The sequence below is a fragment of the Sus scrofa genome, chromosome 1, assembly GCF_054392235.1.
Source record: "Sus scrofa isolate SSC_HxYL_T2T_F1_AM1 chromosome 1, Sscrofa_HxYL_maternal_Yorkshire_Landrace_v2.0, whole genome shotgun sequence".
Taxonomy (NCBI): Eukaryota; Metazoa; Chordata; class Mammalia; order Artiodactyla; family Suidae; genus Sus; species Sus scrofa.
Genome location: NC_139383.1, coordinates 190,882,699 through 190,904,501, shown reverse-complemented (window position 1 = coordinate 190,904,501; position 21,803 = coordinate 190,882,699). Strand labels below are relative to the sequence as shown.

The following is a 21,803-nucleotide window of genomic DNA, read 5'->3' as shown; positions in this document are numbered from 1 at the left end:
CAGCACATTGTGAGCCCTTGAGGGGCGAGAACCTTGTAGCCTTCAGTTTCCATTCTGGCCTCTCTGCCTAACACAGTATTTTGGCCCCTGTGGGTCTCAGCACGGGTGATTAAGGGTTCCCTCAGTGCCTCTCCCTCTAATGGGAGAAGCAAGCTGTAGCTTTTGTAGGTGTAGACACTGAAAGACACAGCACTACTGGAAGGAAACTATCAAACAGTGCTTGCCAATCAGTCTAATTTTACCTCCCTCTTTCTTCTTGTCCAAAGGAGACCTCATTCCTAGGCACCAGCAGGTGTTTAGCATGAATCAGTACTTCAGTGGGGTAGAAATTCCAGACCCCGAAGATATGGTGAGTGACCCATTTTGGAAAGCGCTCCACATGTCACAGCTAACGTTACCAGAGTGTTAAGCAGTGATCATTCTTACTCGATAAACATGGGCAGTTGCAGGCTAACTCGGTTTTGGTAGTTATGCACCTGCCTCAGTCCCATGGCCCACTCTGCACTGGAAGATCAGCCTAAGAGTGAAAAAGAAAATGGGGGCAAATTGGTTAGCAAGACCCTGGCCTTCTGTGCTAATTTAGAGCCTGCTGATAGCAGAGCTTAGGCAGCAGATTAGACAGGAATGCAGGGCAGCCTGCTCACCTCATCTGTCCATCATTTTCAGCAGTTGAAGCTCAGAGCCAATACGCTATTAGACAGTGACTCATCCAGGAAAATCTAGCATTGTCCAAACCCCCCCCCCTTTCTTTGGCTTTTGTCTTTTTAGGACTGCACCCTTGGCATGTGGAGGTTCCCTGGCTAGGGGTCTAATCAGAGCTACAGCTGCCAGCCTACACCACAGCCGCAGCAATGTCAGATCTGAGCCAGTTCTATGACCTACACCACAGCTCATGGCAACGCTGGATCCTTAACCCATTGAGCGAGGCCAGGGATCGAACCTGGTTCCTAGTTGGATTTGTTTCCACTGGGCCACAGTGGGAACTCTCAAACCTCCTATTCTGCTGTCCTCTTACTCCCAGACCATGAGGTAAAATGGTAATGAACTTGCTTGGCCAGCCTCACTCTGTTACCTGTCTGCTATGACCAATGCAGGAAAAACACTCACTTTTTAAAAATTGAAAAAAATTTAAATTGTGCATATCCTAAATTTCAAGAACTTATTCCAATGAAACCATTAGGCAAAAGCATAAAGATAGGACATTCCCTAAAAGAAATCATTTCCTTTAGTGTTCCATGAGTAGGGAATTAACTAAATAACTTATGCTATGTCCTTACAGTAGAAATACCACATGGCCAGTAAAAATAATTTGATTTATATGCACTTACCTAAAAATTTGTTCACAGCATATTGCTAAATGAAAAAAAGTTATGGAACAATATATGTAATTTGACAGTTTTAAAATTTGACAGTTTTAATAAATATACATATTTACACGTATAAATATTTAATAAATACATATATTTACAAATATACAATATCATGACAACCTCTGGAAAATCATGCATATATTTATGTTTGTGAAATAAATGGCTGTAAGGATATATCCCAAAATATTAATAGCGAACATCTCTTTGTGGTGGGATGATGTCTCTTTATGTTTTTTTTTTAATATTTCCTAATGTCTTCCAATGAGCCTGTATTATAATCAAAAACAGTTCAGAGCACAGCTAAGGTCTGTGAAACCCTGAGTTCCTGCTGTCTATGGGAGGTACTTCCAAATTGAAACTAACCCTCCATTGCTCAGTTTCCAGATGGAAATTCTGTCCAGTCCCACTGGAGCTGTCTGTTCCCTCAACCTCTTGGCCTGTGCCCTCTTCTCCAAAAAGTTGGGGGTGGGAGGAGCCTGTGGGAACACAGAAGCAGGAATGACACCTGGCATATGGGAGGTGACCCAGCCAGCTCCCTTGTGACCTGGATGTTCCCAGTGTCGCACTAAATACCGCTTAGCGATTTCCTACTTGCTTGTCCACCAGTGAAGCCTCAGAAACAGCCAGGTTTCATCAATGTAAAAGTCTCCCCATGGTTTCCCAGAGGTTGTCCTGCAGGGGATTTCCTGTTGACAGAAACACAGGAAGAAGCAGTGCGGGGGCTGCGCTGGTTGAACATCTGTGCCCCAGGCCCTCGGCCTGTCAGTAACCCTGCAGGAGGGAGGCCTGCTGGCTTCTGGGGCCGGGAAACAGGCCAAGCAGGCAGGATGGGCCTGTCCTGTCACAGGAACCAGCCGGCCTCATCCCAGGCATCCTTGCTGAGACAGCAGAGCTCAATGTCAGCAATGTCAAGACAATCCCCAATGGCGCTCAGATGCAACACACCGAAATATCAAGAGAAAGGGTTTAGCTATGGGGGGCAGGGTGGAGTGGGGCTCCTTTGAAAGACTAATACTGATCTACTTTAGGTTTTTTTTCCCCCCTGTTGATCTTAAGAAACACCAAACACGAGGCTCTTAATCTCACATTCAAGAGTTGGTGGTCGTTGGCTGGGTTCCCTGTCCCAAGAAGAATGTGCTCTTAAGCTTGACCAGGCAGCATCCTACACACACAACACACCCTGGTCATTTATTTTACTCAGCTTGGCTAGCTCTTCATTTCTCAGCTCCCCTCCTCTTGGGCTCTTTATCAGCAGTCTATCTCTTTAACTGGCCTGTTTGCCTGACATACAGCATTCCTTCCACTTTATAGTGTTTATTATTCCTGATTGTCTTCTGCCTGTGACTGGACCAAAATAGCCTTAAATAGCCAAAGGGAGATTGATGAATGTCTGCTCCTGAGACTCTTTAAACAGCAGGATGATCAGGGAAACAACAGGCTCTTGTGGGAGAAGAGAACAGTATTTATTCCAGAAAACCAAGAAACATCTGTTCACCTGGGTAGGGGAAAAAATTTCTATTTTGAAGCTCCCTTTATGTAAATGTCAATGTCTGCAATAATCAGGGCCTCTTTCTGTACAGCCAATATAAATGCCAAAAGTTATATACATTGGGGGGGGGGAAAGGAATTAACAATTGCTCAACACTTTTTTTTTCTTTCATGAGTATTCCTTCACAATTTGCTACCCTGATCAGTTCTTCAGGAAGTGAGTGGTTAGGAAGAAAATTTGGAAAAGCAGTTTGGAGGTGGGGAGAGAAGGAGCTTATGAAACAGGCATAAGGAGGTGGTTTGGATGGGAGGCAGAGTGGGCAGAGGTTGGAGGAGGCAGAGATAGTGCCAGGAAGATGCTTCTCTCATTCAAAAGAAATTCAATCTGAGATAACCTTATATTTGATGAATACCTACTGTCAATAAAGCCCCTTTTCTTTCTTTCTTCTTCTTTTTTTTTTAAACAGGAACCACTTGAATTAAAATTTCCAAACATCTCTTATCCTGCCCTGGGGCTCTTAAAGGTAAAATCATGGCTTCCAACAGATCTGGAAGCACATGACAGCTGTATCACTGGGGAATCTGAATGATTTTTATGTGGATCCATGGACTGAAAAGTGTTCCCTTTAGAATTCTTCTTCTCCTTTGAAACATTTACATAGTTTCCATTTTTAAAATGAGTTACATTACAGTGAAAACATTTGTAAGAATTTTTCGCTTTAAATCTCATATTGTATTTGAAATCTAAATTTACACAAAATAGAAATTTCAGAATGGTGATACTTGTTTTACAAAAGGATCCTTCAAAAAATGTTTAACCATTGGATTCTTTTAAATAGCCAACTCCCTAATATGTTTGAAGTAGGTTTTGATTTTGACGTTTGATTTATATACACATTTTCAGAAACACAGAGCCTTTATGTAAAATGAGGTACCAATTAAAATACTTGCAAGTTACACTCACTGTCCCACACATTCCAAAAAGTATTTATAACATTTACTCATGCATTTATAATGTAATTGAAAAAAATGGGACAGTTCCTTAGGGTATATAGTTGTAAGATTTAATCTGTTCAAGTATGAGCCCTGTGGCCTATTTACTGGCAAAGCAAATAGTTAGGAATGATGATAAAGACATGCATATTATTCTTCTCCTTCCTTACAGACACATGGATGCTTGTAATGCATAGACTATTTTTGGAAGAATATACCAAAAAAAAAACCAACTGATTTTAGAAGGGAGAATGGAAGAACTAGAGTGGTAGAGAGACTTTGCTTCCTCTTGTATGAATTTTATTTTTATCATGCATAGATATTATTTTTTTAATTAAAAAAAAAAGCAAAACTAGTTTTGAGAAAGTACTTAAAGGACCGAATGGGTTAAGTGGATTATTTTAGTGGGACATTGAAGTGAACTGAAAAATTGTATCCTACTCCCTCAGGGCAGAGCACAACTGCCTCAAGAACAGAACAAGGAGGAGAAAATATAGTTTATTTTTTTATTTTTTTGGTTACTATTCCTAGAAACTGTATTAATTCATCATGTGGTTATCCATTTAGGAATGATTATGGAAGGAACTAAAATCATTATTGGTGTGTTTTTCCTATTCTTTCCCCCCTTTTGTTCTGAAATGAAGAGTTTAATCTTTCAAAGAAGAAAAAATGACATTAAGAAGTTAATATAATTTTAAAGAAGTAAGAGGGGATTTTCTGTTCTTTTAGGGCTGTCTACACATGAATCCTGTTGAGAGACTGACATGTGAGCAGCTGTTGCAGCATCCATATTTTGACAGCATCAGAGAATCAGGAGATTTGGCCAAAGAGCATGAGAAACCAACAAGGAAGACCCTGAGACAGAGTCGAAAGCACCTGCCAGGGGTAAAAATGGGGCACTGCTTTACACAAGCATCCAAGGTTTCAGTTTCAAATGACCTCACACCTGCTACCAATTCAGAGTCCGAATCTATACTTGGGGTGGCAGTTGTGGCTTGCAACTTCAGCACCCTTACTTCTGCATAAGGACACAGGTCACACGATCTATCCACCAGGATCCCCAGAGACTGCTTCCTACTTAAGGGCCTTCTCCCTGAATCCTAAGGGTGACCTTGCCCAGCAGCTCCCTGCTGCCACCCAGGGGTCAGGGTTTTTGGTGTGCATGAGCTCAGGTCTCAGCCAGGGACAAAGGCGTGAGTCCAATAGAGTATGCTGCTTGTGCTTTGGAAAATGAAATCATATTTATCCAGGAAGTTCTCTGTCATTATGTTTGCCTTCTGTATTGATTGGCATTCCAAGCTTATCTAAAAAAGGAACTTTAACTCCCTGATCCTTTCAGCATCAGAGCTGGCTAGGGTAAATGTGGTGCTGAGTGCTTTCAGGGACAGTAGCATATTTAACCAGAGCACAGCACCCAGGAGGCACCCCAGGAGCCCAGGGAGCACTCTGGTTGGAATAAAGTAGCAGAATGGCCTTACATTAATATCTTGCTATGAGCCAAAAGCCATAATAATTTAGAATGGACTATAGTTGGAACACATCTAAGATGAGCTGAATGTTCCTGGATGCTTCTGGATCTGTCCAGGTGCTCCTTAAGCTATAAACTACCGTGCCTTAGTCTTAGTCCCTTTGCATCTCCACTGCCTAGCAGGCTGAATGGCAGCTGGCTAGTGTGTGTGAGGTTTGGAGGAAGAGAAGAGGGTGAACAGGCCATTAGGAACAGGCACGGTATGAACCCTGGGCCTTAAAGATAGACAAGGGTTAAAAAAATTGAGAATGCTTTTAATGTAAAACAGACTGGAAATAGACTTCCCCCTAAGATTTACCCCTCATCTTGCTGCTTCTTTGTGTTCAAGAATAAAGGGTCTTGAAGTTCTTGTGGCACAACGGGTTAAGGATCTGGCATTGTCACTGTAGCGGCTTGGGCTGCTGCCGTGGTGCAGGTTTGATCCCTGGCCCAGGAACTTCCACATGCTGCCAGTGCGGCCAAAAGACGGTAAAGGGTCTTGATGAAAATATTCCTACTTGAAAGAATAGGGGAACCCCACTAATTTGTATATTGTTTATAGGTCTTAAAGGATTCAACTGTTTGATTAAAAGTACTAAAAAGTACTTGCTTTTCAGGTACCTAAGGTTGAATAGCACAGTTAAAAAAAAAAAGTATGCATTCTCTTTACTTTCCTTTGACATTGATGATAAATTTGAACATTTTCTGGGAGCATGAAAGGAGCAGTTTTGCCTTTTTAATTAAGGTAATCACCTAAGGGCTGTGGATATCAGTTTTCTTTGCTAAAACACAAGATACTGGCTTAAATGGTCCCTAAGGTCCCAATAAGCTCATAACTCCTTTGAAGCTATGCTTTTTTCCAGTAAAGTTAACATGTAGATTTCCCCTTCTTTTCATACTCTTTTAATTTTCTTTAATGTGGCATGTTTTGCTTTGTAATATAAACTAAACCTTGGGGGAGTTCCCATTGTGGCTCAGAGGGTTAAGAATCTGATTAATGTCCATGAGAATGTGGGTTCAATCTCTGGCTCACTCAGTAGGTTAAGGATCCGGTGCTGCCATGAACTGCGGTGTGGGTTGCAGACATGGCTCGGATCCTGCATTGCTATGGCTGTGGCATAGGCCAGCAGCCACAGCTCCGATTCACCTCCTAGGCTGGGACTTCAATATGCTTCAGGTGCAGCCATAAAAAGCAGAATTAATTAGTTAATTAAAATAAACCTTGAAAAGGAAAAGCAGAGACCAAATCTAAACATTTTGTCTTCTCTCAGGTCCTGGATTCTGTGCTGAAGAAGTTTTTTTTTTTTTTTGATGCATTATCAATAACAAAAAATCATATGCCTTAAACATAATTCTCTGTTCTGCGTTTTTCAGTTGCAATACCTACCTCAGCTGACTAGCAGCAGCATCCTTCCAGCTTTGGATAATAAGAAATACTACTGTAACACCAAGAAACTTAACTACCGTTTTCCAAACATTTGAAGAGCTTGGAGGTTGATGATGAAGAATTGATCAAAAATTTGAAGAAAATAAAACATACATTTGATTGAAAAAACTCACAATGTTGAAAAAATATCAGCAGAAAACGTAGGTAACTAACTGGGGAAGGCCACTTGGCAAGATGTGACGGGAAATTCCAGAGGCAGCCTTCCATGCAATGATGGTGTCCAGAACAGAAAAGAAAAACTTGTTTGGATTTTCACTTGTATTTTTGTTGTATCTAAGTAGCGGAGCTTATGGACAGAGTACAAACTGTATCTATTGCCCACACCCTTGGCAAAATTAGAGATGCAAATTTGAAAAGATTTCTGCTTCATTGTACCATATGCAACAACTGAGAAATGGATTACAGAACGCCCGTGTATTTCCTTGGACTTCTGTTGCCTGGAGTTCTGTCTCCTCCTGCTTTTCAGATTGTCTCATCATATTTAAGAAGAGCTTTAGTTCTTGAAATCAAAGTGCTTAAAATTCCATTTTCTCCTTGCTCTAGCCCACGATTTTTATATTTAAAAATTTTTTGAATATTTGAGTTGTTCAAAATATTTAAAATCTGTGGATTATCATAAAAGACTAATTTAGGTGCTTATATATTTAATGATATGTTTATGGACATTTCTTACCTATACTTTTGTCTTTACCTTTAGTAAAGGATGTATATTAGTCACTTTTGCAGGCAAGTTAGATTTATTATAATCCATCTACACTCATTCACCCAATTCTCCTTTGCAGACAATGGCTTGAAGCTTGGCAGCTGACCAAGGGGTAGAACAAGATTTACAGGCTTCACAGTACCTGGGTCTGCCAGCCTGAAAGTAATTAGTACTTCTTTCTTCCCAGCTCAGCCCCAGACTTGGAGACAGATCTACAGGGAGGACTATCTATATACATTGATCTGGGTTTTGGAAGAAACTGTTTCTGAGCTTTCATGTGAGTCATAAAAGACATTAGGTTATAAGCTGATGTTTTTCCTGAAATACCTTTTTATACTACGTGCTTGTGTATATATATAGTGTGTGGGTACATATAGTACACATGCATATATATGTGTATATATACCAACCTAACAACTAAAAGAATAACAGCTAGTAAGAAAATAGTCCAAAGTGGTTATTATTGAGGATTCCTAAGCTTTGTACAGTCATACTTAAAATGATGACATATAATTGCTTTGATTTGGCCTATTGCTCCTATTCAAAAGCTTTTGGATCCTGGACCCAAGGGCAGTATGAAACTGATGTCTGTCTCTTATAGCTCAACCACATTTTTGGTGATATGCTGCTATTTCCTAGCAGTTCTCAGCCATAATTTTTTTTTTCATTTTTCAGCTGCACCTGTTGCAATATGGAAGTTTCTGGGCCAGGGATCAAATCTGAGCCACAGCTGCAGCAACGCTGGATCCTTAACCTACTGTGCCATAGCGGGAATTCCTCAGTCCTGATTTTTGAAGACGTATTTTACTGTATCTTGAAAACATTTCTTCTGCTATGGTTTAATTTTGTTCATGAGAGCAAAATTAAAACATAGTTTACTGCTACGGTAATTTTGTTCATGAGAGCATTTTACCTTATTCACTTACTGCTAAGTAATCTGCCAAATTCTGGCATCTGTTCTGTAATTTTGGCTCCCCTAGCCAGTTTACTTATTTATTTATATATTTCTTTTTAGGGCCGCACTTGTGCTATATGGAAGTTCCCAGGCTAGGGGTTGAATAGGAGCTGTACCTGCTGGCCTGTGTCACAGCCACGTGGGATCGAGCAGTGTCTGTGACCTACACCACAGCTCAACAGCAACACCAGATCCTTAACCCACTGAGCGAGGCCAGGGATCAAACCCACGTCCTCATGGATCCTGGTCATGTTTGTTTTGGCAGAGCCACAACGCAAACTCCTCCCCTAGCCAGTTTAATTACATCCTGAGGCTCCTGATGTATGCAGCTTATTGCATAGAGGTGATAGCAGGTTTAATGCTAGTCACAGTATTAACTAATTCTTAATATGTAGACGTGATTCAAATGACAAAGAAGGACATCCAGCTTCTGTGAATAGTTTATCTTTTGTGGGGTCTTTTTCCTTATCCCAAATACTGCACTTGACAAGGCAGACGATTATATCTGCCTAATTTATCTAGCAGTTTTTTTTTTGTCTTTGTCTTTGCCATTTCTTGGGCCGCTCCCGCAGCATATGGAGGTTCCCAGGCTAGGGGGTCAAATCGGAGCTGTAGCCACTGGCCTATGCAAGAGCCACAGCAACATGGGATCCGAGCCGCATCTGCAACCCACACCACAGCTCATGGCAATGCCGGATCATCAACCCACTGAGCAAGGGCAGGGACCGAACCCGCAACCTCATGGTTCCTAGTCGGATTCGTTAACCACTGCACCACGACAGGAACTCCTATCTAGCAGTTTTAAAGAACACCATTCAGAATAGAAAAGTAGCTCCAGACTAAACTGTGGTGAATCAGTTACTTTACCACATAGTAATCAAGCAAGCCTGAGATAGACGTGGTCATGTTTTTCTAATGAGTCCTAGTAAATGTACACTTATACTTAATTTAACCGAAACTATGATCCCTTCTTCAGCATGTAATCACCACTGTTTCACATGAGACTATTGTACATTCTTTTCTTTTTTAAAATCTACTATCTTCTGATTTTTTAAATGACGATGGCAATTATATTAATAAACAATATACCCTTTATGGTACATGCTGTTTACAGAAGATGGTTTCTAAACACAACTAAAATTCATTTTTCTACGTTAATGTTACATCACAGAAAGTGTTTATTTTTAAATTATTTCCATTAAGGTTATATTGCAATACATTGATCTTCAAACCAAACATACAGAAATCTACAAGCAGGTTTTGCATGTAACTAACATTAATAGAATTAGGGCCCTTTTAAATTTTTATTTTATTTATTTATTTTTGTCTTTTTAGGGCCGAACCTGTGGCATATGGAGGTTCCCAGGCTAGGGGTCAAATCGGAGCTATAGCCACCAGCCTACACCAGAGGTGTAGCAATGCCAGAGCTGAGCCCTATCTGCAGCGTACATCATAGCTCATGGCAACGCCAGATCCTTAACCCACTGAACGAGGCCAGAGATCGAACCTTCATCCTCATGGGTACTAGTCAGATTTGTTTCCACTAAGCCACAATGGTAATTCCAAATCAGGGCTGTTTTAAGCAGGCCAAAAACAAACATCTGTTTTTTGTTTGTTTGTTTGTTTTTTTATCTGTTTACGATATTCTTTATCAGTGCTCTCTAAACGTAAAGTGAGTTTTGTGCTTATACTTCCTCATGATATCCCTTGAGCTCATGGGAAGTAATATCCAACATCTAGGAGGGAAAACAGGTTAAACAACTTTTCTGTTTAAAGAAATTTTTAAATATACAGCAAAAAGTGAGTATAGCTGTGCTGGCCTTCATCGTTTCCTCTGTTCTATTGCAGTCAGCAAAGCTATTTAAATCCAGCTAAGTATTTATTGTCCAGTTTTAATAACATACCGGACTAAGCTTACAAAATAGAAACTGTTCATTCAGAGAAAGTATGTATGTTATAAAGAACATAAGAATGCGGGATCATAAGAAATGCACGCAAATCCAGGAAAGCAATAGGAATGCCCAAGAATCCTCTGGCTACTTTTCATAATTGACGCTATCAATGAATTTGAAATTTAGCTTTCACCTTTTCATAACTGTACTATTACAGTAACATGCTTCACTAACTTTAAAGTAAAATGTAACATTAATTACTGTTAAAAATAATGACTGTGTTGTACATTTAAATCATTTTAAAGAACTCTTAAGTATCTGCATCAAGAGAGATCAATATAGATATTGATATAAAATAAGGAAAATATTAGAATTAGAATGGTACCTGGTTGGCATTATTAAAATGGTTTAATAAACATAAATTCTTACTTCCAACTTAGTAACTTCAGTGAATCACATCTGAATGTTTATTTTCTACATGATGGACTGCTTCTAGAGTGTCAAGATACAGTATCCTTATAATTTTGTTAATGATTACATATTTGTTGCTCTTAGGATCAACAATTTAAAACGATATTTTATATTGAAATAAGACACTTATTGAATATTATTATTTTACTTCAAGTCTAATTTTAGTTCCAGAGAAGGCAGTGATGTCTTAAAGGCTTGGACAATTTTTTCTTTTTCTTTTACTCCAGGAAGATCACTTAAAAACAAATACTTGAGGTTTCTGCAAAAAGAGAAATTTTAAAAATTTACTTTAATTTGGACTCTTATAGCATTAAAAATGAACTTGCTTTATTGACTTTTAAAAATATTACACACAGAATGTGTTCAAATCACCCTATACTTTCAAAATTACTTTCATTTATTTATTTTTGCTTTTTAGGGTTGCACCCTCGGCATATGGGAGTTCCCAGGCTAGGGGTCAAATCAGAGCTGCAGTTGCCAGCCTACACCACAGCCACAGCAACACAGGATCCAAGCCCCATCTGCAACCTACACCAAAGCCCATGGCAATGCTGGATTCTTAAGCCACTGATCAAGGCCAGGGATAGAACCATGGTACTAGTCAGGTTTGTTACTACTGAGCTACAATAGGAATTCACAATATTACTTTTAGAATAGTGGTCTTAGAGTACCACTTTAAATGAAATTCATGCTAGGAACTAAGCCAGACTTTGGAAAGTGTAGTTGTTCTGAATTACATCAATAATTCTGCTGAATGTTTACAAATACTATATGTGTATTATGGCCTAGAACTCTTTTGCCTGTTAAATATAAAATAGACATCAGTTGTGATGATTTTTTGAAGCTGACACCAAAAGCAAAAATAACTAAAGCAAAAATAAACAAGTGGCACTACATCAAACTGAAAAGTTTCTGTATAGCAAAGGAAGCTATCAACAAAATGAAAAGGCAGCCTAATGAATGGGAGAAAATATTTGCAAATCATATATCTGATAAGAGGCTAATATCAGAAATATATAAAGAACTCATACAACTCAACAGTAAAAACCCAAACAAACCAATTTAAAAAATGGGCAAAAGATCTGAACAGACATTTTCCCAACGAAGACGAAGAGATGGAAAACAGGTACAAGAAAAGATACTCTACATCTTATCAGGGAAATACAAATCAGAATCACAATGAGATATCACCTCACACAAGTGAGAATGGCTATTATCAAAAAGACTCGAAAAAGGTGTTGGTGAGGATATGGAGAAAAGGGAATCCTTGTGCATTTTTGGCGGGATTGTAAATTGGTGCAGTCATGAAAAACAGCATGCAGTTTCCTAAGAAACTTAATAATAGAACTACCATGAGTTCCCTGGTTGTCTAGTGGTTAGAACTCAAAACTTTCCCCAATAGAGCAGGTTCAATCCCTGGTCTAGGAACTGAGATACCACATTAGCCACTGCACGCTGAGGCCAAAAAAAAAAAAAAAAAAAAAAAAAAAAAGGAACTACCATATGATCCAGCAAGTCTACTTCTCAGCATTTATCTGAAGAATACCAACCAAAACACTAACTCAAAAAGATATGTGCACCCCAATATTCATAGCAGCACTATTTACAGTCATCAAAATATGAAAGCAACCTAAGTCTCCATGGACAGATGAGTGGATAAAGAAGAGGTGCTACACTTACACAGTGGACTACTACTCAGCCATAAAGAAGAATGAAATTCTGCCATTGGTGACAACCTGGATGGACCTTGAGGGTATTTTGCTCAGACATAGAAAAATAAATACTGTATGATCTCTTTGATGTAGAAGCTAAAAATAAATAACCATGCTCATAGATACACAGAATAGAATGGTGGTTGCCAAAGGCAGAGTAGGAAGTGAGAGAAATGGGTGAACTATTTTATATTTTTATTTTTAGTTTAGATAAATTGAATTTTTAAAATATGAATCTTAACCTAGAAGGGAAAAGAAACTGGGTAAGTTCTTGAACCCAATTTTCTATTAAAAGATGAAGCCTTAAACCTCAACTGATGTAAGAGATAGACACTTAAGTACTGGTGTTCTCTTGTGGTGCAGCTGAGTGAGGATCTGGCATTGTCACTGCTGTGGCACAGGTTTGATCCCTGGCCTGGGAACTGTGGGTATGGCCAATAAAAACCCCAAACAATCTAATACTCTAATACTTTTGGTTCTGATGTTTAAGGGTTTCTCAAACTTCTTCTGATACTGAGGTTATTAGCAGAACATGAGGGAAACTGCTTTAAAATATGGGGAAGAAGAAGAATAGCTAATGCTTATTGAGAGTTTACTGTAACAGGTACCATGCTAAGTGCCTTATGTGGATAATTTCTTAAAAAGATGCTCCCTAAAAATGCAAAAAAGCCCATAATATATTAAGATCGATAACTTAAATTTTTAAAGTATTGTAGCTGAAAGTCATCATTTTCTTAAATTATATTCTTCAGATCTACAAAAAGACATCACCTCTCTTTAAATTCTGGTTATTCACCTTATCATTATCAAGTTTCTACTTTAGCACTGCCCACCTACCTTAAATGATGCAAAGCAATGATACCTTTGTCTGTGATATTTCCACATGAAATTATTTCCATTTCCAGCATGCTTTTTTGTAAATTTTCAATTTGACTAAGTCTTTCCAAACAGTAATCCTCAATATAGTGACACTTGCAGAACCTTATTTTTTCAACATATTGCAGGCCTTCTGGGGGGGAAAAAGTACAGTTTAACAATATGCTTTACCATTAAAATAATCAACTGGTCTAGTTTCCCCAGAACTGTTCTAGTTTTAGGACTGTAAGTCCTAAGTCCTAGGAAACTTATTAGACCCAGGAAAATTGGAACAGTTAGTCACCTGATTAACCATACAAAGTGCTCACTATTCAGGTTGTGCTGCTGGACAGGGCCAGTCCGCAATCAGATGCTCATGCACTGGAGGGAAGAACTGCCCACACAAGCAGAAGTTGTGTGGATATGATTATTTCTGCCTTAGTGAGGGTTTCTCAATGACAGAAGTTTGACAAACAAGGTCTTGAATTTTAAGTCAATAAACCACAGAATAAAGGCATGTAGAGACAAGCGTAACGAGGGGAGAGTATTTGTAACCTCTGCTTAATTTAAAAATTTCATATGCAGGAAGAAACAAACTGGATTGGACCGAAAAGGGCAAAAAGGACACACCTATGATGATAATAGTGAGTCAGCTGCAACCAGTGTCACTGCAAATCACCCACATTTCCCATAGCAAATGATAGGGGAGTTACCCATGTGATCAAATCCAATGCTCATAATACAAGAATCAGTGGCATCAATCGCCTGAATCTTGTACTTGTCCAGAGGGCCTGTTGGGAGGTGGTTGTAGTCCTTCTGCCACCTCTCTTGGCCATGGTAGCGCACCATGGCCCCACAGCGCAGCAGCCACTCAGATGCCGCCCTGTCAGGGCCCACATCCCTGATGCGTTCATGATCCACTCTGTTGGCAAGAGAACAAAAGCTGGTAGTTTTGACTGTCATTGCTGGCCTTTTAATGATGTTCAACATAAATAGACTAACAGCCACTTTTCACTTCAAATGATGAGGAGGGAGATAAGTATATTAGTGGAATCCGTGTAAAGAAAACATTCAATGGGAGTTCCCGTCGTGGCTCAGTTCTTAACGAATCTGACTAGGAACGATGAGGTTGTGGGTTCGATCCCTGGCCTTGCTCAGTGGGTTAAGGATCCCGCATTGCTGTAGCTCTGGTGTAGGTTGGTGGCTATAGCTCCGACTAGACCCCTAGCCTGGGAACCTCCATATGCCATGGGCATGGCCCTCAAAAAGCCAAAAAGCCAAAAAAAAAAAAAAAAAAAGGAAAGGAAACATTCAATGGCTCTACCTGCTACCTTTTTTTTTGCTTTTGTTTTTGTTTCCCAGTGAACTCTGTCAGGGGAGACGTATTATTTTTATCTGAATTTATCAGACATGAGTCTTCATTGATTCGTATGTAGCGCAGTAACTTGACACCAGGAGGTACTCAGTAACTATGTATTAAATGAATGACTACACTTGGTTATCATTTTTATTAATGATAAAAGACTTAAAAGGAAATACTTTTGAACCTTTGTTCAAATTAATGTCATTATGTGATATGTATTATTTTTAAAATATGTCCTTTTCTTTGTTTAGTGCTATTAATGCTATACTAAGCAATGAGGAGGTTTGTTCCATCAGTTTCAAAATGATATTAAGCATGTCACCAATTAACTTTTTAAAAACTTGAGGCCCTTGATAGTATTCAAAAGGTTAACTAGAGCCTTTAGGAAGCCATAGAATTAAAATATTCTAAAATTACATTTACTGAGCTTTAATGATTATACAAGTAATAAATGTTCATTTTAGAAAACTTGAAAAGCACTGAAAGGATGAACAAGAACAATCACTTAAGTCCTGTAACCCAGACAATCACAGTTAATATTCTGTAATCTATTTTTTCTAGTTTTTATTCAATGCTTGTGTGTACGTTTTGTGTTAAAAGAAAATTAGGACCGTATTGCAAACACCACACAAAAGCATTTGAAATACAAGAAATAACCAAACTAGCTACTGTGAACTGAGTTGTAGCAATCCCCACCTTTCTTTACTTAGAGTAACTTACTTATTAAACACTGCATTCAGCCAGCCCCAGAAATATCTGGAGTCACGTGACCATGGGAGTTTCTTTAAGGCACACAACTGCCGGGGAACTTTTCCAAACAACATCATTTGATCTAGACACAGAAAACAGTATTTATATTAGATCTTCATTTGGCAATCAGAGCCCCATATACACAGCAACTTCACAACGTCAGAGCCAATGCGCTTGTGCTGATAAAGCTGATGACTCACTTGCCACTTGGTAGTTACTGAACAAGTTACTCCTGTTTGTTTCTTTCTTGGTTTCTTTTGCTGCAAAAAACCGAGATGCTGAATTGAATGGTCTCTATGGTTCCTTCCAGGCTTGCCATTAAGTTCCATTTGTTCAAGCCTCAATTGGAGTCCTCCTGCAGTGGTGCCACCTGGTGTCCATTCAGGCAGTGCACCTACAAATTCATTGAAACCACCTCCAGTCCCAGTTGACATTTCCAGTATCAAAATGGCAAACTAAAATCACCTAAGAAGCAATGTGTCAAGATTAAGACACTTATGTCTGTAAAGGGAGAGGAGTCATGGAAACATCTTCCTATGACAAGGCTGCAAGGCAGTATCAGAACAGTGCAACAAAACTGTGGCAGGGTGGAGTTCCCGTCGTGGCGAAGTAGTTAACGAATCTGACTAGGAACCTTGAGGTTGCAGGTTCAACCCCTGGCCTTGCTCTGTGGGTTAAGGATCCGGCGTTGCCATGAGCTGTGGTGTAGGTAGCAGACTCGGCTCGGATCTGGCATTGCTGTGGCTCTGGCGTAGGCCAGTGGCTAGAGCTCTCCGATTAGACCCCTAGCCTGGGAACCTCCATATGCCACGGGAGCAGCCTAGAAAAGGCAAACAAACAAACAAAAAAACTGTGCCAGGGCAGCTGGGAGAGACTGGCAGGTAACTTCACCTCTCTGACCCATGGTTCTCTTATTTGTAAAATGAAATGATTTGCTCAGATGATTTCCAGCTGTAAAAATCCATAGCTAGGAGTTCAGAAAGTGATTTTGGTCCTGAGTCTGAACCTGATTCATCTCAATCCAAGTTTTAATAGTGTGCCAGGTGGAGGAAAACATAAAGATAAGTGAAACAAGGTCCCTGCCTTTGAGGAGCTGACAACTTGATGCAGGGTGGAGTGAGCTAAAACAAGTTACGAGGTAGTTAAAATAAATGATAGAACCTGAAAAATACCTCAAGAGTTACAGACAAGGATTTCAGCAAAGATGCTAGGAAAAGTTAGGTCAGGTGATTAGCTGAGGCAGTAACTCAAGGCATGTTGTAGTTCAGTTTGCTTAGCATGTGGGGGTCATGAGAAGAGGAGACAGACAATGTACACAGTCACATGGGAAGGGTCTCCTGCCATCAGCCAGAATTTGTCTTCTGCAGGTAGCTGGGGGTCACTGGGATTTTAGCATGGGGCACTGGCATTGTTAGAACCATGCTTCAGGCATATTATTCAGCAGCACTAAGACTGAGAGTCAATAGAATGAGAAAGAGACAACCAACAAGAACTTCAACTACATGTGGCCATGGGAAAGGGCCAAGTTGAGGGGAGAATGGGGATGACATTACAGAGTTGGATCCCACATGACTCAGTAAGTGAGATGTTGAGGCAAGGGCCAGCGGAGTTGACAATGACACTAAGGTTTTGGTCCTAGTAGGATGTGATGGCATTAACAGATAAAAATGTCAGGACAAAGTTGTGGGTTTGGGTTTTCCCCCAAGTTTTTCATATTTTAAATATGAAGTTTGGCAGAGTTTCTAGGTGGAGATGACCAACAAATAATTGGTATCAGAGTCACAAAATGATAGACCAGAAAAGAACTTAGACTACCTAGCCCAAACCTCTCATTTAGAGATGAGGAAACTGAAGCCCTGATATTAAGTAACTTGCTGACACCCTAAATCCTTTCTGGAACAAGGTGGGGGTATTAATAAACACGTGTTTAAAAGGACTTGCCCAATGTTTCACAGCTAATTGTTAGCAGTGCTGAAAGTTGAACCTAGTTTTCTCTCTTACTAGTCCAGGGCTCTCTCATTCATTGGATGGTTCTAGAACACAGGAAAAAGGAGGACCAGAAGGAAATCTGAGTGGGAACATCCCTAGAGCTGAGGAAGTGCCTAAGGATGTGGAACGGTGAGCTGAGGTCTTAGGACAGAACCCTGGAGTCATCTACTAGTCTCGTCATCCCTTTTCCACTATCACTCTGCCTCCATTACTGCAAATGTCTCCCCCTGCTATGTCCTCCCATGTTCTCAGCCCTTTCCAGCTTTTTGTTAAATCTCTCTCCAGCTGTGCCCACCTCAGTACTCCACTGGCTGCCAACTTTATTTCCAAATCTGGGCTTTCCGGCTTCAACTCAGGCTGTTCTCCCCATTTACTGCCCCTCCCTGCCCTCTGAATCCTGTGGAAATCCTCCTCAACCTCAAGACCTGACTCAAATGCCAGCTCCATCACCTATTCATTCATGCAATACATATTTACTGAATGCCTGCTACACTTAGTGCAAGAGATTCAATGGTGAGACAAAAACAAAACAACAGAAGACAGAAAGACATGTTTTCTGTCCTCAGAGAATATACAGTATATGTACTATATGTGTATAGATGACATAAAAACAAATAACATGGAATAAGATGTCAATGGACATGTGGACAAGTTCTGTGAGAACCTAGAAAAAGAAAAGAGGGGAAGGCTTTACGCTAGAGATGTCTTTTGAGATTGGTCTCAAAGGATGATTAAGAGTTTCCAGTTAGGCAGAAGAAAGGAAAGTATGCAGAGCAAAAGAAGAGCAAGAACCACATCTTATTTCCATTTTCCTTATCACCTAGCACACTGCTATCCCCTAATGCAAGTTTAATAAATGCTTGGCAATTAATAACCTTCAGTGATTGATATATTTTCAGGCAGAGAGATAAAGCCAGAGAATGGTCATTAAGCAGGTAAATTAGAGTGGTCTGTGAAAACTGAAGTACCTGATTCATTTTGGCCCATATTCAGAGACCAGATATGGTCTCTAAAAAATTTGATATTATATTTAAATATGAAGATTAAGTTTTTACTTGGAAATAACTGAAAAAAACTAAATGGTAGGTTTTTGCTTCTCAACTGTGTCTCTGTTAAGTGATACCAGGAATTTCAGATGAATTCAAGCAGCTGCCTCTGGGAATGCTTTGTACCCGGAAAGAGGAGACCTCTGGTGGTGAGTTGGTGAATTTTGCTCTAATGAATCAAAAGACGCCAGTTAAAAGCAAGTTAAAAAATAACCACTAAAATTAAACTGCTGTGATAAATAATTCAGGAATTAAAATTATTTTAAAAAGTTTTATTACTATCATAACACAGCTTAGAGCCATAAGTTTGTAACATATGTTCCTAAAAGATGCTATTATGTTTATGACTGAGAGAAGGCCAGACCTCTAATCTATGACTCAAAATAGGTTATGTACAAAGTGTTTCTGAGTATGTTTGAGAGTCCCCCATTTGCATAAAACCAAAATCTTTTTTTAAAGTGGAGGTTCTTTTTTTTTTTTTTTTTAACATATTAAATGTAATTAGTTGGGCTATTTTAGTGGTGAAAAGGTGGAACTGGTCAATTTGTTCTTGACCGCAGTAAAAGTGTGGCAAGAGGGGTGGGGTAGTATCAGAATTGGGGAGTTCCCCCCCGAAAATTATAACTCCACTTCACTGCAAATTATCTATTGTTGATGCCAATTCTTATTCCTAAAGTGTGTAGAATCTACTAAAATAGAACAACAGAGCAATTCATTAGGAGTTAGAAGCAAAAGTCCCCAAAGCAACTCCTAGGCCAATCTTGCTTGACACTCATTGAACTAACTTCTTGTTGGTTCTGACCTACATGGAAGGTGAGCATGAATTCTTACTGAGAAGAGTGTTGACTGGGATACAAATGTCTCTAGCCAAAGACATTACAGGGTGAATGAATATAAGGTGAGCTTGTGATTTGAGTTATCTAAATAAAACAAATTAATGTACAGTCAAACCTAGGGGAGAGGTAAGCAGAGAAAATTTTATAAAAAGAACATACGTATTTTGAATTATTTCACTTTGCTAATCTATGAAGCACATGCTAAAAATCACAGAGTAATAAAGTCACTACTGTGGGGTGACCCATGAAAGCCTGACCACAGACCCTCAAATTGTATACTTCAAAATCAACTACATCCTGTGCAATGGTTAAAATTAAAAATAGTGAAAGTACTGAAAGCTGGTGACACTGAGGAGAAACTGGATTACTCAATATTGCTGCTGGAAATGTAAAATGGTACAGCCGCTTTGGAAAAGTTTGGCAGTTTCTCACAAAACTAAACATGTGCTCATCATATGACCCAGTAATTAGACTCTTGGGCATTTATCCCAGAGATACAAAAAACAGGCTCACAGAAAAAGCTGTACACTAATTTTCACAGCAGCTTTATTCGAAATAGCTAAAAACTAGAAAGAGCTCACATGTGGTGAGCTTCAATGGGTGAACTGAAAAAGAGCTTCAATGGGTGAATGGTTAAACATGCTGTGTTATGTCCATACCATGAACTACTACTCAGTAATAAAGAATAAACTATCAATACATGCAACAATTTGGATGGAACTCAAGGGATTACACCGAGTGAAAAAGCCAATTCCAGAAAATTACATACTATATAATTCCATTTATTATAACATTCCTGACATAACAAAACTTTAGAGGGAGAAGAGAAAGGGGAAGAGGGTGTCCCGCCAGCAGAGGGATCCTGGTGGTGATGGCACTGTGCTACAGCTTGACTTGTGGATACAAGAATCTACATACATATGCCATAGAAGTATTCAGAACTACATACATACATGTAAAACGAGGGGTACCTGAATAAGATCCATGGCCTGTGTCGATGTCATTTTCCTGGTTGTGATATTGTATGATCATTTTAGAAGATGTTATCACTTGACTGTTTCTTACAACTACATGGGAATCTACAATTAGCTCAAAATGAAAAATCGAACTAAAAACTATTTCTTTTTTTTTCATTTGTGATGAACGAGCAGGTAACATTCCACAATGTCTTCACAAATAAAGAAAATATGTACAACTGTCCAGGTGATAAAACCATTTAAACATAACAAAAGCCATCATTTTATTGAACACTTTTCTGTGCTAAACATCTGATAAGCCTTATATCATATAATCTGCAAAAAAAGCCCTATGAGGGAGAACTCCTAGTTCACAGAGGAGGTTCTGAGGCGAAGAGGTGAAATGACTTCCCCAAGCTACCTGATTAATAAGTGGAGCCAAATTCAGAGAGGTATCAAGCCCTTCCAGCAATAAGGCTACATCATTCTATTTTCGTTCCCTTCAGCTGTCCTGACCCTAAAGATTAAAAACTTCCATCAAGCATAGGGAGCATAGCGATAAACAGGCATAGCGATACAGAATCACGTAGTTTTACAAAGGTCTTTCAAAGATCACATAGTCCACTTCCTTCATTTTACAGATAAACAGATCTGAAGTGACCTGCACAGGTGAGTCGCTATTCTTAGCCCCGCACAGCATATTTAAAACTGTATCTCGGTCCAGGATTTAAGAAAAGGAAACAGATTGCTAAATAATTATAGAGACCAAGCCCTCTGGTTCACCAAGCCTCTTAATATTTAAAGGACCAATAAATGACTGAAAGAATGACGCGCTAGGAGGCCCATATATAGAAGTCCAGGAAACTGCAGGCTAACAGGCGTTGCCATGACAGACCCTCGGTTCGAATGAAGCTAGGGCGGGGCAGCGAGCGCCCCTACGTGGGTGGGAGACTGCGGTGCCCAGCAAAGGGCCTTGAGTGACGTGGAGAGGGGTTGAGAGGGGGTGGGGCCTCCGGTGCGGGGCGGGGCCTTGAGTGACGCGGGGCTGGGCTTCGAGAGTCGCAGACAGAGGGAGGTTGAGAAGGCGGGGCCTAGAAAAGGGAGGTTGTTGGGCCTGCCCAAACCAAAATTTTTTCCATAATCATCCCCCGACTTTCTCTCGCGGCCCCGAGTCCACTCGGCAGCGAAGTCGAGGACGCGAGAGTCGGCACGCCAGATTTTCAGTCTGCCCAGCTAGGGCAGAAGGGAAAAGGCAGAGCGTAACCACCCCCTAGTCCCGCCCCGCTCGGGGCCTAGCTCCTTACTCACAGCGTCGAAGGGAGGGAGGGAGCGAGTGAGCGTCCCTGGCGTCTACGGTAGCGCCGGCCTGCCCTTCGCCCTTTGCCGCGCGCGCCCATTGGCCATTAATGGCGGCTCCCACGTGAGGCAAAGGCGCGCCTCTCATTGGCCCCTGCGCAAGAGGCGGGGCTA

At 40.1% G+C, this 21,803-nt stretch overlaps 2 protein-coding genes across 25 annotated transcripts in view; one reads left to right on the top strand and one right to left on the bottom strand.

Moving 5' to 3' along the window:
* The window catches only part of CDKL1 (cyclin dependent kinase like 1), a 65,757-nt gene extending 54,967 nt beyond the window's left edge, over window positions 1-10,790 (top strand). For 6 of the 12 annotated variants that reach the window (XM_021101475.2, XM_021101479.2, XM_021101459.2 and 3 more), the window contains exons 7-10: window positions 267-349; window positions 3,326-3,382; window positions 4,581-4,736; window positions 6,733-10,790. In XM_021101475.2, coding sequence (XP_020957134.1) covers window positions 267-349; window positions 3,326-3,382; window positions 4,581-4,736; window positions 6,733-6,840 — 404 coding nt within the window. In that variant the 3' untranslated portion in view covers window positions 6,841-10,790. Of the gene's footprint in view, window positions 1-266; window positions 350-2,681; window positions 2,870-3,325; window positions 3,383-4,580; window positions 4,737-6,732 lie in introns of those variants that run through there. The other 6 variants (XR_014818446.1, XR_014818452.1, XM_084980998.1 and 3 more) reach the window with 3 other exon arrangements.
* DMAC2L (distal membrane arm assembly component 2 like) lies at window positions 9,624-21,792 on the bottom strand. 13 transcript variants are annotated; one of them, XR_014818603.1, is made up of 6 exons: window positions 21,642-21,792; window positions 15,707-15,900; window positions 15,477-15,588; window positions 14,107-14,315; window positions 13,401-13,547; window positions 9,624-11,085 (listed from the first exon to the last, which is right to left on the bottom strand). XR_014818603.1 is itself a non-coding variant. In XM_084981004.1 (6 exons), exons 3-6 carry the CDS (start codon window positions 15,581-15,583, stop codon window positions 10,971-10,973), a joined length of 603 nt encoding a protein of 200 aa, XP_084837130.1. In that variant the 5' UTR covers window positions 15,584-15,588; window positions 15,707-15,900; window positions 21,642-21,741; the 3' UTR covers window positions 9,624-10,970. The 13 variants fall into 13 exon arrangements, 10 of the variants coding, with proteins under 10 accessions (XP_084837130.1, XP_001926371.4, XP_020957171.2 ...); XR_014818597.1 differs by having other exon boundaries at window positions 13,376-13,544; XR_014818609.1 differs by having other exon boundaries at window positions 13,401-13,544.
* Window positions 21,793-21,803: the final 11 nt, after the last annotated feature.

Coding starts and splice junctions, on each gene's coding strand:
- DMAC2L (XM_084981000.1), bottom strand. CDS start 20,535: ATGTTACCTGCTCGTTCATCACAAATGAAAAAAAAAGAAATAGTTTTT. Junction 14,316..15,476: donor CTGAATGCAGTGTTTAATAA/GTAAGTTACTCT, acceptor TCTTGCCAACAG/AGTGGATCATGAACGCATCA. Junction 11,086..13,375: donor ATTGCTTTGCATCATTTAAG/GTAGGTGGGCAG, acceptor CTCTTTTTGCAG/AAACCTCAAGTATTTGTTTT.